General features: G+C 40.2%; 1 protein-coding gene across 1 annotated transcript; it reads right to left on the bottom strand.

The window, feature by feature from the left end:
- Positions 1-262: 262 nt before the first annotated feature.
- On the bottom strand, positions 263-13,455 carry bsx (brain specific homeobox). Its single transcript, XM_062961308.1, has 3 exons — positions 12,107-13,455; positions 5,727-5,923; positions 263-1,601 (listed from the first exon to the last, which is right to left on the bottom strand). The coding sequence occupies exons 1-3, from the start codon at positions 12,366-12,368 to the stop codon at positions 1,296-1,298; spliced, it is 765 nt and encodes a 254-aa protein (XP_062817378.1). The 5' UTR covers positions 12,369-13,455; the 3' UTR covers positions 263-1,295.
- Positions 13,456-14,366: the final 911 nt, after the last annotated feature.

Genomic DNA, 14,366 nt, shown 5'->3' with positions numbered 1-14,366 from the left:
TGTCAAAGATGTGGGTGAAAAGTCAGGAGCGCATGCTTCTGGAACATGGCCATACAGCCCGGAAAACACACAACAACCCTGTGATTCTGGCCATGAAAGCCTTCAACAATAATACTAAAACGCTTGGGAAGTGTTCAACTTATGATTTTGTGATACGAAATCCAGCATATCTATCTTGTTTGCTGTGTCATACAATAATAATAATAATAATAATAATAATAATAATAATAATAATAATAATAATAATAATAATAATATAATAATAGCAGCCAAGTTCCAGAAGTATTCTCTCCTGATGTTTTGCCCACATCTATGGCACACACTCTGAGGATACCTGCCATAGATGTGGGCGAAACGTCAGGAGCGCATGCTTCTGGAACATGGCCATACAGCCTGGAAAACACACAACAACCCTGTGATTCTGGCCATGAAAGCCTTTGACAATAATAATAATAATAATAATAATAATAATAATAATAATAATAATAGCAGCCATGTTCCAGAAGCATTCTCTCCTGATGTTTCGCCCACATCTATGGCAGGCATCCTCAGAGGTTGTGAGGTATACAACCCGGAAAACACACAACAACCCTGTGATTCTGGCCATGAAAGCCTTTGATTATTATTATTATTATTATTATTATTATTATTATTATTATTATTATTATTATTGGGTGGTACATTGGGTGCCATGCCAAAAGATCTCAGCCGGCATTTGGAAACAATACACATTGACAAAATTACGATCTGCCAACTGCAAAAGGCCACCCAACTGGGATCTGCGCACATCATCCGAAAATACATCACACAGTCCTAGACACTTGGGAAGTGTTCGACTTGTGATTTTGTGATACGAAATCCAGCATATCTATCTTGTTTGCTGTGTCATACAATAAAATAATAATAATAATAATAATAATAATAATAATAATAATAATAATAATAATAATAACAATAATATATCAAAATATGGGGGTTTTATTTGTGTATGTGGTTTTTTTTTCTAATGAAGTCTCAGACCCCATTCCTTTCAAGTCCTGGCCCTTTGGGTCAATGGGTCAAAACTGAGGACGTGTAAGCATGTGCATATGTGGATGTGTCATACTCTGCTTTCTCTGTCAGAAATCCTGCCGACTATGCCAAATATGTCATGAAGATGCACTCCTTCCCTCCTTCAGGGCCAGTGAAGAAGGAGAACAAGCCATTCCTTCCTGTCCTGTGAGAGTTTTGAACCAAGATAGGGATCAGAGGGGGTCAAGAGGGTGGGAAAGGGGAAGGCGACCCTATTGGGACCCCTAAATGAGGTGCTGGGGGGCCCCACACAGCTCAGCCCCTTCTATGATATCCACTTCGTCTTCAGTTTCCTCCAGAAGGTAAGCAGGAGGCTGTGGAGGGGCTCCTTTGCAAGAAGAGGAGGAGGAAGAGGAGGAGGAAGAAGAGGAGGAGGAAGAGGAAACACTGGGTTTCTCCGAGGCCCCCAACTCTGTGTCGCTGTTGGCCCCGGACTCCGCGCCTTCCCCCGCCAGGCCTTTGGGCTCCTCCTGGCTCTTCCTCAGCTGCTTTTTGTGCTTCATCCTTCGGTTCTGGAACCAGGTCTTGACCTGCAAGAAGGACGAGAAGAAGTGCTTGTCTGAAGGGAACCAGGTTGGGAATCACCCTGGACTACTCAAGTCTAAATGTAGTCAGACAGATGATAGAGTTCGATTGAGGGAATCCTTTCCCTGTTTCCAAAGCATGCCTAGATAGGTTTCACCATTGTTTCCTGCTTCCCGTCCTATTTAGATCAGCTCACCCTTTGATGTTTCTAGAAATGTAATCTCTCCTAGGGCTTTGATGTAACTTCCCCCATTTGGCCTTTGGAATGCTTATGGCCCTAGAGAAGAAGCAACCCACGAGGCTTGGTCGCCATTCCAGCTTCCTGCTTTGTTCAAAGATCATCTAGATCAGGGGTCCCCAAACTAAGGCCCGGGGGCCGGATGCGGCCCTCCAGGGTCATTTACCTGGCCCCCGCCCTCAGTTTTATAATATAATATTTTTATATCAGTTTTAATAATATATATTGTATATACATATAATATTGATAAAATATTATAATGTTATACAATATAATACTAATAATAATACCATATAATAATATTAATTATATGTTATATATTCCATATACAGTAATATTACAGTATAGTGGTATAGTTCAATATAGTAATATATAATGCTAATATTGTGCTATGCTAATAATATAATTAATAATATAATATATAATATAATATAATAATATAATAATGTATGTACATACAGCTGCTCTGAGTCCTCTTCAGGGTGAGAAGGGTGGGATATAAATGTAGTAAATAATGGTAGTAAATAAATAAATTAATAATTTTAGACTTAGACTTGCCCAAAGCCTGAAATGACTTGAAGGCACACAACAACAATCCTAATTAACTTGACTATCTCATTGGCCAGAAGCAGGCCCACACTTTCCATTGAAATCCTGATAGGTTTATGTTGATTAAAATTGTTTTCATTTTTAAATATTGTATTATTTTTTAATTGTTATTGTTGTATTGCACTACAAATAAGACATATACAGTGTTTATAGGAATTTGTTCGTTTTTTTTTTCAAATGATAATTCGGCCCCTCCACAGTCTGAAGGATTGTGGATCGGCCCTCTGCTTTAAAAGTTTGAGGACCCCTGCATAAGACCATCGGTATGGAAAGGAACCCTCAAAGGCCATCTAGATGATCTCATAAGACCATAGGTAAACAAAGAGAAACCTCCAAAGACCAGGTAGACCTAGGTCAACCCTAAGTCTAAAGTTTAGGACAGGGGCCAGGTCAATGGTCTTGGAGGGCCTTAGTTTAGGGACACCTGACCTAGACAATCTCATAAGACCATAGGTAAGCAAAGAGACCTCCAAAGACCATCTAGACAATTTCATAGGACCATAGATAAGTAAAGTGACCTCCAAAAACAATCTAGATGGTCTCATAAGGCCGTAACTAAGCAAAGAGGTCTTCAAAGACCATCTAGATGGTCTCAGAAGACCAAAGGTAAGGAAAGGAGTGCCCAAAGGCCATCTAGATGATCTCATGAGGTCATCAGAAGACCATAGATAAGGAAAGGGACCCTCAAAGACCATCTAGATGGTTTCATAAGACCATAGATAAGGAAAGGGACCCTCAAAGGCCATCTAGATGGTCTCATAAGACCATAGGTAAGGAAAGGGACCCTCAAAAGCCATCTAGATGGTCTCATAAGACCATTGATAAGGAAAGGAACCCTCAAAGGCCATCTAGATGGTTTAATAAGACCATAGATAAGGAAAGGGACCCTCAAAGACCATCTAGATGGTTTCATAAGACCATAGATAAGGAAAGGGACACTCAAAGACCATCTAGATGGTTTAATAAGACCATAGATAAGGAAAGGAACCCTCAAAGACCATCTAGATGGTTTCATAAGACCATAGATAAGGAAAGGGACCCTCAAAGACCATCTAGATGGTTTCATAAGACCATAGATAAGGAAAGGGACCCTCAAAGACCATCTAGATGGTTTCATAAGACCATAGATAAGGAAAGGGACCCTCAAAGACCATCTAGATGGTTTCATAAGACCATAGATAAGGAAAGGAACCCTCAAAGACCATCTAGATGGTTTCATAAGACCATAGATAAGGAAAGGGACACTCAAAGACCATCTAGATGGTTTAATAAGACCATAGATAAGGAAAGGGACCCTCAAAGACCATCTAGATGGTTTCATAAGACCATAGATAAGGAAAGGGACACTCAAAGACCATCTAGATGGTTTCATAAGACCATAGATAAGGAAACGGACCCTCAAAGACCATCTAGATGGTTTCATAAGACCATAGATAAGGAAAGGAACCCTCAAAGACCATCTAGATGGTTTCATAAGACCATAGATAAGGAAAGGGACACTCAAAGACCATCTAGATGGTTTAATAAGACCATAGATAAGGAAAGGAACCCTCAAAGACCATCTAGATGGTTTCATAAGACCATAGGTAAGGAAAGGAACCCTCAAAGACCATCTAGATGGTTTCATAAGACCATAGGTAAGGAAAGGAACCCTCAAAGACCATCTAGATGGTTTCATAAGACCATAGATAAGGAAAGGGACACTCAAAGACCATCTAGATGGTTTAATAAGACCATAGGTAAGGAAAGGAACCCTCAAAGACCATCTAGATGGTTTCATAAGACCATAGATAAGGAAAGGGACACTCAAAGACCATCTAGATGGTTTAATAAGACCATAGATAAGGAAAGGGACACTCAAAGACCATCTAGATGGTTTAATAAGACCATAGGTAAGGAAAGGAACCCTCAAAGACCATCTAGATGGTTTCATAAGACCATAGATAAGGAAAGGAACCCTCAAAGACCATCTAGATGGTTTCATAAGACCATAGATAAGGAAAGGGACACTCAAAGACCATCTAGATGGTTTAATAAGACCATAGGTAAGGAAAGGAACCCTCAAAGACCATCTAGATGGTTTAATAAGACCATAGATAAGGAAAGGGACACTCAAAGACCATCTAGATGGTTTAATAAGACCATAGATAAGGAAAGGGACACTCAAAGACCATCTAGATGGTTTAATAAGACCATAGATAAGGAAAGGGACACTCAAAGACCATCTAGATGGTTTAATAAGACCATAGGTAAGGAAAGGAACCCTCAAAGACCATCTAGATGGTTTCATAAGACCATAGGTAAGGAAAGGAACCCTCAAAGACCATCTAGATGGTTTCATAAGACGATAGGTAAGGAAAGGAACCCTCAAAGACCATCTAGATGGTTTCACAAGACCATAGATAAGGAAAGGGACCCTCAAAGACCATCTAGATGGTTTCATAAGACCATAGATAAGGAAAGGGACACTCAAAGACCATCTAGATGGTTTCATAAGACCATAGGTAAGGAAAGGAACCCTCAAAGACCATCTAGATGGTTTCATAAGACCATAGATAAGGAAAGGAACCCTCAAAGACCATCTAGATGGTTTCATAAGACCATAGGTAAGGAAAGGAACCCTCAAAGACCATCTAGATGGTTTCACAAGACCATAGATAAGGAAAGGGACCCTCAAAGACCATCTAGATGGTTTCATAAGACCATAGATAAGGAAAGGGACCCTCAAAGACCATCTAGATGGTTTCATAAGACCATAGGTAAGGAAAGGGACCCTCAAAGACCATCTAGATGGTTTCATAAGACCATAGATAAGGAAAGGGACCCTCAAAGGCCATCTAGATGGTTTCATAAGACCATAGGTAAGGAAAGGAACCCTCAAAGACCATCTAGATGGTTTCATAAGACCATAGATAAGGAAAGGGACCCTCAAAGACCATCTAGATGGTTTCATAAGACCATAGATAAGGAAAGGGACCCTCAAAGACCATCTAGATGGTTTCATAAGACCATAGATAAGGAAAGGGACCCTCAAAGGCCATCTAGATGGTTTCATAAGACCATAGGTAAGGAAAGGAACCCTCAAAGACCATCTAGATGGTTTAATAAGACCATAGGTAAGGAAAGGAACCCTCAAAGACCATCTAGATGGTTTCATAAGACCATAGATAAGGAAAGGGACATTCAAAGACCATCTAGATGGTTTCACAAGACCATAGGTAAGGAAAGGGGTCCCCAAAGCCCACCTAGACGATCTCATAAACCCTGGGGCGGGAGGCCTGACCTGGGTCTCGGAGAGGCTGAGGGCGGTGGCGAGCTCGACCCGCTCGGGCGTGGACAGGTAGCGCTGCACCTCGAAGCGCTTCTCCAGGCCGGAGAGCTGCGAGTCGGAGAAGACGGTGCGGGCCTTGCGGCGGCGGCAGTGCTTCCCGGGCAGCTCGCTCTGCGGGTGAGGCTGGAAGAGCGCCGGCACCGGGAGCCCTGCGAAGCGAGGGATAAAAACACTCCTTCTTCTTCCTGGACTATAGCTCCCAGCGTCTTTGGACCAAGATACCGGGAGCTGTAGTCCTCAAAAGAACCTAACAACAGCCCCGCAAGCTAGGCAAGGCGCAACTGTGCTCAGATTTCTTCTTTCTTCCTCTCTTCGACACAAAGAAATATATTTTTGGGGGAAAAAGGTTTTATCAACTCTTCTCTTCCTGCCCTGGATTTCCCTTCGTTTTCCAACAAGGCAGACATTCAACCGGGGAAGGGATGTCTCTTGGTTTGCCAATTGAACGCCTCGAAAACAAATAATGATAATAATAATAATAATAATAATAATAATAATAATAATAATAATAATAATAATAATAATGCCTCAAGTACCACCTCCCAGCAGCAAAGAACTGGTGGGATCACAAACCTGCAAAAGTATTGGAAAATGAGCACGCAAAGATACTGTGGGACTTCCGAATCCAGACTGACAAAGTTCTGGAACACAACACACCAGACATCACAGTTGTGGAAAAGAACAAGGTTTGGATCATTGATGTTGCCATCCCAGGGGACAGTCGCATTGACGAAAAACAACAGGAAAAACTCAGCCGCTATCAGGACCTCAAGATTGAACTTCAAAGACTCTGGCAGAAACCAGTACAGGTGGTCCCGGTGGTGATGGGCACACTGGGTGCTGTGCCAAAAGATCTCAGCCGGCATTTGGAAACAATAGACATTGACAAAATCACCATCTGCCAACTGCAAAAGGCCACCCTACTGGGATCTGCACACATCATCAGAAAATACATCACACAGTCCTAGACACTTGGGAAGTGTTCGACTTGTGGTTTTGCGAAACGAAATCCAGCATATCTATCTTGTTTGCTGTGCCATACAACGTCGTTGTGTTGATATACTATACATATAAATAGAATATATTCACACATACATGTGTGTATGTGCATATGCGTGTATATATGCGACTGTATACATATGTGTGTATATATATATACACGTGTATATGTGTGTATATACGTGTATGTTTGTATAGTATACATATGTGTGTATATATATATGTGTGTGTGTATATGCGTGTATATATACATACATGTACACGTGTATATGTATGTGTATATCTATGGGTGTATGTTTCCATATGTGTGTATATGTATATACAGTAGAGTCTCACTTATCCAAGCCTCGCTTATGCAAGCTTCTGGATAATCCAAGCCATTTTTGTAGTCAATGTTTTCAATATATCGTGATATTTTGGTGCTAAATTCGTAAATATAGTAATTACAACATAACACTACTGCGTATTGAACTACTTTTTCTGTCAAATTTGTTGTATAACATGATGTTTTGGTGCTTAATTTGTAAAATCATAACCTAATTTGATGTTTAATAGGCTTTTTCTTAATCTCTCCTTATTATCCAAAATATTCGCTAATCCAACGTTCTGCCGGCCCGTTTACGTTGGATAAGTGAGACTCTACTGTATATGCGTGTATGTATATATACATTTACACGTGTATGTGTGTATGTGTGTGTATATATGTGCATGTATACATATACACATGTATATGTATCTATATATATAGACACACACGAGTATATGTATATGTGTGTGATATATATGCACACACACGGATATATGTATGTGTGTATATTGCATGTATGTGTATATGTATATGTATAATATAAATTATTGTTATTGACACAACGACGTTGTATGACACAACAAACAAGATAGATATGCTGGATTTCGTTTCACAAAACCACAAGTCGAACACTTCCCAAGTGTCTAGGACTGTGTGATTATTATTATTATTATTATTATTATTATTATTATTATTATTATTATTATTATTATTATTATTAGCTCTGGAGCCTATTGGTTGAGGGGGTGGGGTGACGCCAAGGATCAAAGATACCAGGATATAAATAAACATAATAATAATAATAATAATAATAATAATAATAATAATAATCACAACAAGCTGAGTCCACAGCACACACTCAGCTGGCTGTTGTATTGGATCACACGTCGGACACTTCCCAAGTGTGTAGGACTGTGTGATGTATTATTATTATTATTATTATTATTATTATTATTATTATTATTATTATTATTATTATTATTATTATTATTATTGAGCGGGTGGGTGAAATTCCGTGTCCTAAAGGTATCCAGACGAATCTTTCTGGGCTGGAAATGCCCTTGGAAAGAGACACGTGTCACTCTCTACAGTGTCAGCATGGATTAGGTTACATTTCGTGAGAAATATCTCACATTTTTTATCTGGATTCCCTCGATTTGCCATCAATAAAACTTGATGGCAAACAATCATCAACAATAAAACAATAAAACAAACAATAAAACATCAATAAAACTGCTTTTCAACCAAGCTTCCTTCGAAACGTCCCAAAGGTTTGCCTCAATATTCCAATTCTGTCTTGATTTTTTGGAAAATAGGATTTGGGTAGAGACTGAGATCTAACGGAGACCAAACACATGTCAGCTGTGTTTTAGGGGCAAAACTCTGAAATAATGCCTTGTCTCAATTCAATAGATGGCTTGAAAGCACCAAATTGGGCCTGATCTTGGAAGCTAAGCAGGGTCTGCCCTGGTTAGTCCTTGGATGGGAGACTCCCATTGGAAAGCAATGGAACACCCAAGGCAAAAACCACCTCTAAGTCAATCCCTTCCTTCAGAAAAAACGCTCTGAAATGCAAGTTGACAAAAGACTTGAAGGTAAAAATATGTACACACAAAACAGGGGTAAATATGGAGTGCCTGCAAACACATATTATATTATCTAAGGTTATTTTTAATCATATAGGAGCCTTGCAAAAGCTGCAGCTTTTTTATATCCTTCAGTGAGTGCCTAGCAAATTTCTCTCTGTGTATTTCCTTTCAAATAAATCCGTGTCCAGTCCGGTTTATTTCCCATGTAAACCTGTCAGAACCTTCAGTCTTTATATTTAATATTTTTCTCCCTGCTTTTAGAGCTGAAAAAATGCATTTAGAAGCATAAGGAAATTTCCAGTTTACTTTTGAAGCACCAAGATGTGGATATATTTTTCATCTCCCTCTCTCTCTCTCTCTCTCTCTCTCTCTCTCTCTCTCTCTCTCTCTCTATATATATATATATATATATATATATATACACACACACACACACACACACACACACACATACACACATATATATACCTACACACATGCTCCTTTAGCCTCGACTGCTTCATAGAGAAGGGTCCTTTTTGTAAAAAAAAAAATCCCTAAAAGGGAGCAAAATGAATGCAATTTCCGTATCTTGAGCTGGATCCACACCGCATTATATACTTGGTGTAGACTAATGCAGTTTAATTACATAGAATTGCAGTTCAGTGCAATTATATGAAGCCTAAGTATCATTTACAGAGCAATTTCCTTGCAGATTTATTATAGTTTTTGATGATGATGATGATGATGTTATTTCGGATTATTTCCTCACTTCGAAGGGGAACATTATTTTATATTATATTATGAGATATACATTATATTATGATATATATCCATATCTATACCTATATATATATATATATATCTCATAATATAATATAATGTATATCTCATACTAAAATATGAAATAATGTATAATATATATATATATACACACACACACACACATAATATTTGTGTGTGTGGATATATATATATTATATGTGTGCGTGGATATATATATATATATATATATATATATATATATATCCACACACACATACATCTGTGTATGTATAAAATATATATATATATATGTGTGTGTGTGTGTGTGTGTGTATGTATATCTCCACACACATATACATATGGATACATATACATATTACAGACAGACACACGCATTTTGTAGCCGAATCCGACTGGTTTTTGCTCAGAAATCAAGGCAAAACTCGCTCTCCGAGGAAAACGCGGAAAGCTGGCATCTTGATATGGTTTGGAAAGTCTTTTATTCTGGAACTTAATAGTTTTTATTTTCCGAATCTACCTTAATTATTATAGGTCAGCCAATGCGGTGTAATGGTTTGAGAGTTGGTGTCATAATAACCATATGCTATTGAATATAATATAACTCTAGGGGAAAAGGTTGGAAGCCCTACTTGGCCATGAAAGCCTTTGGCGAGTCTCATTCTCTCAGCCTCTGGGACATTCAAAGACAAATATTCCTCCCCCCCCCCCCCAAACATTCCTTTTAGTTGTTGTCTAAGGCTTTCGTGGCCGGAATCACTGGACTGCTGTGAGTTTTCCGGGCTGAATGGCCATGTTCCAGAAGCATTCTTTCCAGAGCACTGGATGAACCAACCTGGATACAGCATATTATTGGAGAACACAGAAATGCTGGACCATTCTCACAACCACTACACAGAGAAGCCATAGAAATCCACAAGAAGCATGTGGACCATTTCAACAGAAAGCATGAACATGAACACAATCTGGCTGACAGTATTTAAAAAAAAAACTCTAAAATCAGGACATTAAATAAAGAACAACGCTCAAAAACAGGGACATTCCAGAAATGAATCAATCAGGGCCAGCTAGCACCTCCGAACAAAGGATTCCCCCAAGCAGGAAGCAGCTAGACTTTGAAGCTGAGAGGCCATTCAATGCTAATCAAGGTGGCCAATTGAAACATTCACACCTGTCTCAAAACAGAAGAGTTCTTTCTCCCACCCTGGATTTCCACAGATAGATAAAAACCACACTTGATTAGTTTCCAACAGACCTCACAACCTCTGAGGATGCCTGCCATAGATGCAGGCGAAACGTCAAGAAAGAATGCTTCTGGAAGATGGCCAAAACAGCCCGGAAAAGCCACTCACAGGAACCCAATCCTTTTAGGATCGCCATAAATCAGATAGGACTTGAATGCACAGCAGCACCAACCCTTCTATAAATCTGTATATGTTTATAATTATTGCACTGTTTACAAGTTTCTCTACTAAAATTTCGCAGTAGGAGATATATATATATATATATATATATATATATATATATATATATATATATATATATATAAAAAATATTTAACGTATATAATTACGTTAAACTTGTACAATAATTATGTTAAACTTGTCAAAAGCGTGGGTGTTTTTTCTTTTTCTTTTGACGAACAGGATAACAAATCAAAAGAATCGACTCTCTTCTTCTGGGACTGATTCCTTCTTCGCTTGCCACAAATTCCACACCATATCCATTTCCTATTCTCAAATTAATTCGTTCCAAACGGACAAAACAAATGTGTGGCGATATACAGAGCGAAAGGTAAAGGTTGGAACCTTTTTTAAACCCTCGGTCAGTTTTGGAAAAGGTGGATGTGTTGGGAATGCGCTTTTACGCACGAGAAATGGGCTCCAAATCCCCTCCATGCCTCTCTAGTTTCAGCCCAATTCGTTCCATGCTTAAGCAGGGAGTTGAACCCCATCTTTGCCATGGATCTGCTCTGGTGGGAGTTTGCCCATTTAGGATTGTTTGGGGAAAGATTCAATGGCTTTTAAAGGGACCCAAAAACGTTGGTGTCCTTTATTATATTGGATGCGTCAAGGCGCAATTTCCAAGAGGATTCTCCTCCAAGGCGCAATTTCCAAGAGAATTCGCCTTCAAGCTGCTTCAGGATGTGGGGGCAAAAAAAAAAAAAAAGAAAGAGAAGGAGTTTGCAGACGATTTAAACGTCAAGAGACTACTTTTTACACCCTTTGGTTTCTAGTTTTCTAGATGCAAAACTTCCCAAGGCTGGTTGGTGAAGCCGGTGCGCTTTGTTTGTTTTGCCGCCTTGCAGAACCCAAACATGGAACAGACATGGAAAAGCGGCTTTTGGATCGGTTTTTCGTTCGGAGGATTTCTTGGCCACGCCACAACCCCAAAAGGGAGCATTTGGGGCACCAAACACATCCAAAGAGTGCTGTTGGGGTGCCTTTCAAGCTGGACTTTTGGCAACCAAAGCTAGTTCAGAAGAAGATGTTTGCTTGCCTCCCTCCCTCCCTGCAAAGCCTCCCAATGGCAAACAACTCAATGGATCAATTTCTAAACCATCTCTCCTTTCGAGGCTATACTTTTGGGGGCTCCAAAGTCTGGGATGTGGCGCACAACACACACAAGACAACGACAACAACGACAACAACACAAGGCGGCTCTTCCATCCTTACCCGAAGCGGTGAGGAAATAAGGCGGGTGGTGGTGATGGTGGTGGTGGTCGGGTTTGTGGAGAGGGTGGTGAGGGTGGGGGGCCAAGAGGGCCGGCGGGGGCATCAAGGGGTAGCCGTAGTCCAGGAGAGGGACCCGGGCGTGGAAAGGCTCCGGAGCCATTTCCCGGAGAGGTTTGGGTTTGTGGAGCAGGATGTCTTCGATGAAGAAGGAGGTCGGGCCCCGGTGGGAAGAGAGCGAGTGCGAGGTGAAGTTGAGGTTCATGGCTGCTGCCTTGGGAACCAGGAGAAAGGGCTGCTTGGAGGGACTCTCCTCCTTCCTTCCTTCCTTCCTTCCTTCTCCTCCTTCCTGGAGCAAGGCTTTGGGGGAAAGGAGACTATGTTGGAGAGGAGGTGGGTCGAAGGGGGATCTCCTCTCACTCTCCAGCGAACCAATGGACGAGCAGAAAGGAGGAGGAGGAGGAGGAGGAAGGAGGAGGGAGAGCTGCCTTGGTTTGGTGGGGCAACAGGGAGGCAAGGCAAGCCAGGAGGAAAGCAGGCGCTGACCAAGGTGCTGACATCCCTTTCTGGCCACACAGGCATCCAATCTGGACCCATCCGCCACACAAGCTAAATAACATCCCTTTCCCAAAATGGTTGGCACCAGAAGTTGCCAGAATGTGTCTTCAAGCTTGCTAATTGCAACATTCACAGTGCTTAAAACAGACAACTGTTCTTTCTTTCTCCCACCCTAGACATTCCACAAATATATAGTAGAGTTTCTCTTAGCCAACCTCCACTCATCCTGTAATGAGATCTTTAATTCCCTCTTGTAGAGTCTGCTGAATTTTATCTTACAGTTTGTATATTATGCTCAGACGCTAACGTTCTAATGTTTTGATGTTGATGTTTTATGCTGGTTGTATGTTTATACTATTTTACCTGTTTTAAGTAAAGGTAAAGGTTTCCCCTGACGTTAAGTCCAGTCATGTCTGACTCTGGGGGTTGGTGCTCATCTCCATTTCTAAGCCGAAGAGCCGGCGTTGTCCGTAGACACCTCCAAGGTCATGTGGCCAGCATGACTGCATAGAGTGCCGTTACCTTCCCACCAGAGTGGTACCTATTGATCTACTCACATTGGCATGTCTTCGAACTGCTAGGTTGGCAGGAGCTGGAGCTAACAGCGGCCGCTCACACCGCTCCCGGGGTTTGAACCTGGGACCTTACCTGTTTTACATTGGTTTAATTATGCTGTATTTTATTGTATGTTGAAACTGGGCTTGTCTCCATGTGAGCAGCCCCGAGTCCCCTCTGGGGAGATGGGAGCAGGATATAAAAATAAAGTTGTTATTATTATTATTATTATTATTATTATTATTATTATTATTATTATTATCCAACGTTCTTTATTATCCAATGCAGTCTGACTCCACAGGTCTGAACTTTTTATGGATTTAACTTTCGACAATGCTGTTACTATAAGTTCATTATATGCAATTCTATTTTTATTTGTAGTCAATGTTTTTGTAGTCAATGTTTTCAATACATTGCGATGTTTTGGTGCTAGATTTGTAAATGCAGTAATTACTACATAACATTACCATGTATTGAACCATGCATTCGTCCAACTGCTTTTTCTGTCTATTCGTTGTAAAACATGATGTTTTGGCCCTCAATTTGTAAAATCATACTGTCATTTGACGTTCAATATGCTTTTCCTTAATACCCTGCTTATTATCCATAATTTTCACTTATCCAACATTTTGCCGGCCCATTTATGTTGGATGAGTGAGACTCTACTGTATATACACTCCACTTGCTTCACTACCAACAGAACCTCTGAAGATGCCAGCCATAGATGCAGGCGGAACGTTAGCAGAGAATGGCCCAACTGGATTTCGGAAATGGATTCAGTCTCCACATATCTGTTAGGTCCACATACATATCCCATAGCCTCCGTGGCATATCACTGATAGCAATACAGCTCTGCTCCTGAAAATCTCCATATAAGCAGCTGAGATAGTGATACCTTTGCATTCGGATGGTTCAATGGACACAAATTTGTTTTCTTGCACAAAATTATTAAAAATAGTATGCTTAAAACTACTTTTAGGCTTCATAAAAAGATATAGATGAAACAGAAGGAAATTTCGTGTTTAGACTTGGGTCCCATCTCCATTATGTAAACATAAGTAAATAAAAGTATTCCAAAATATCTTATCTATGGACCTTACCTGAGTTTTGCACTAGTTATCCTCTGTATATGTAGCAACCACTGGCTAGG

Source organism: Anolis carolinensis, unplaced genomic scaffold, assembly GCF_035594765.1.
Source record: "Anolis carolinensis isolate JA03-04 unplaced genomic scaffold, rAnoCar3.1.pri scaffold_8, whole genome shotgun sequence".
Classification (NCBI taxonomy): Eukaryota; Metazoa; Chordata; class Lepidosauria; order Squamata; family Dactyloidae; genus Anolis; species Anolis carolinensis.
Note: the sequence above shows the minus strand (reverse complement) of the source record. Positions and strands in the feature narration are given on the sequence as shown.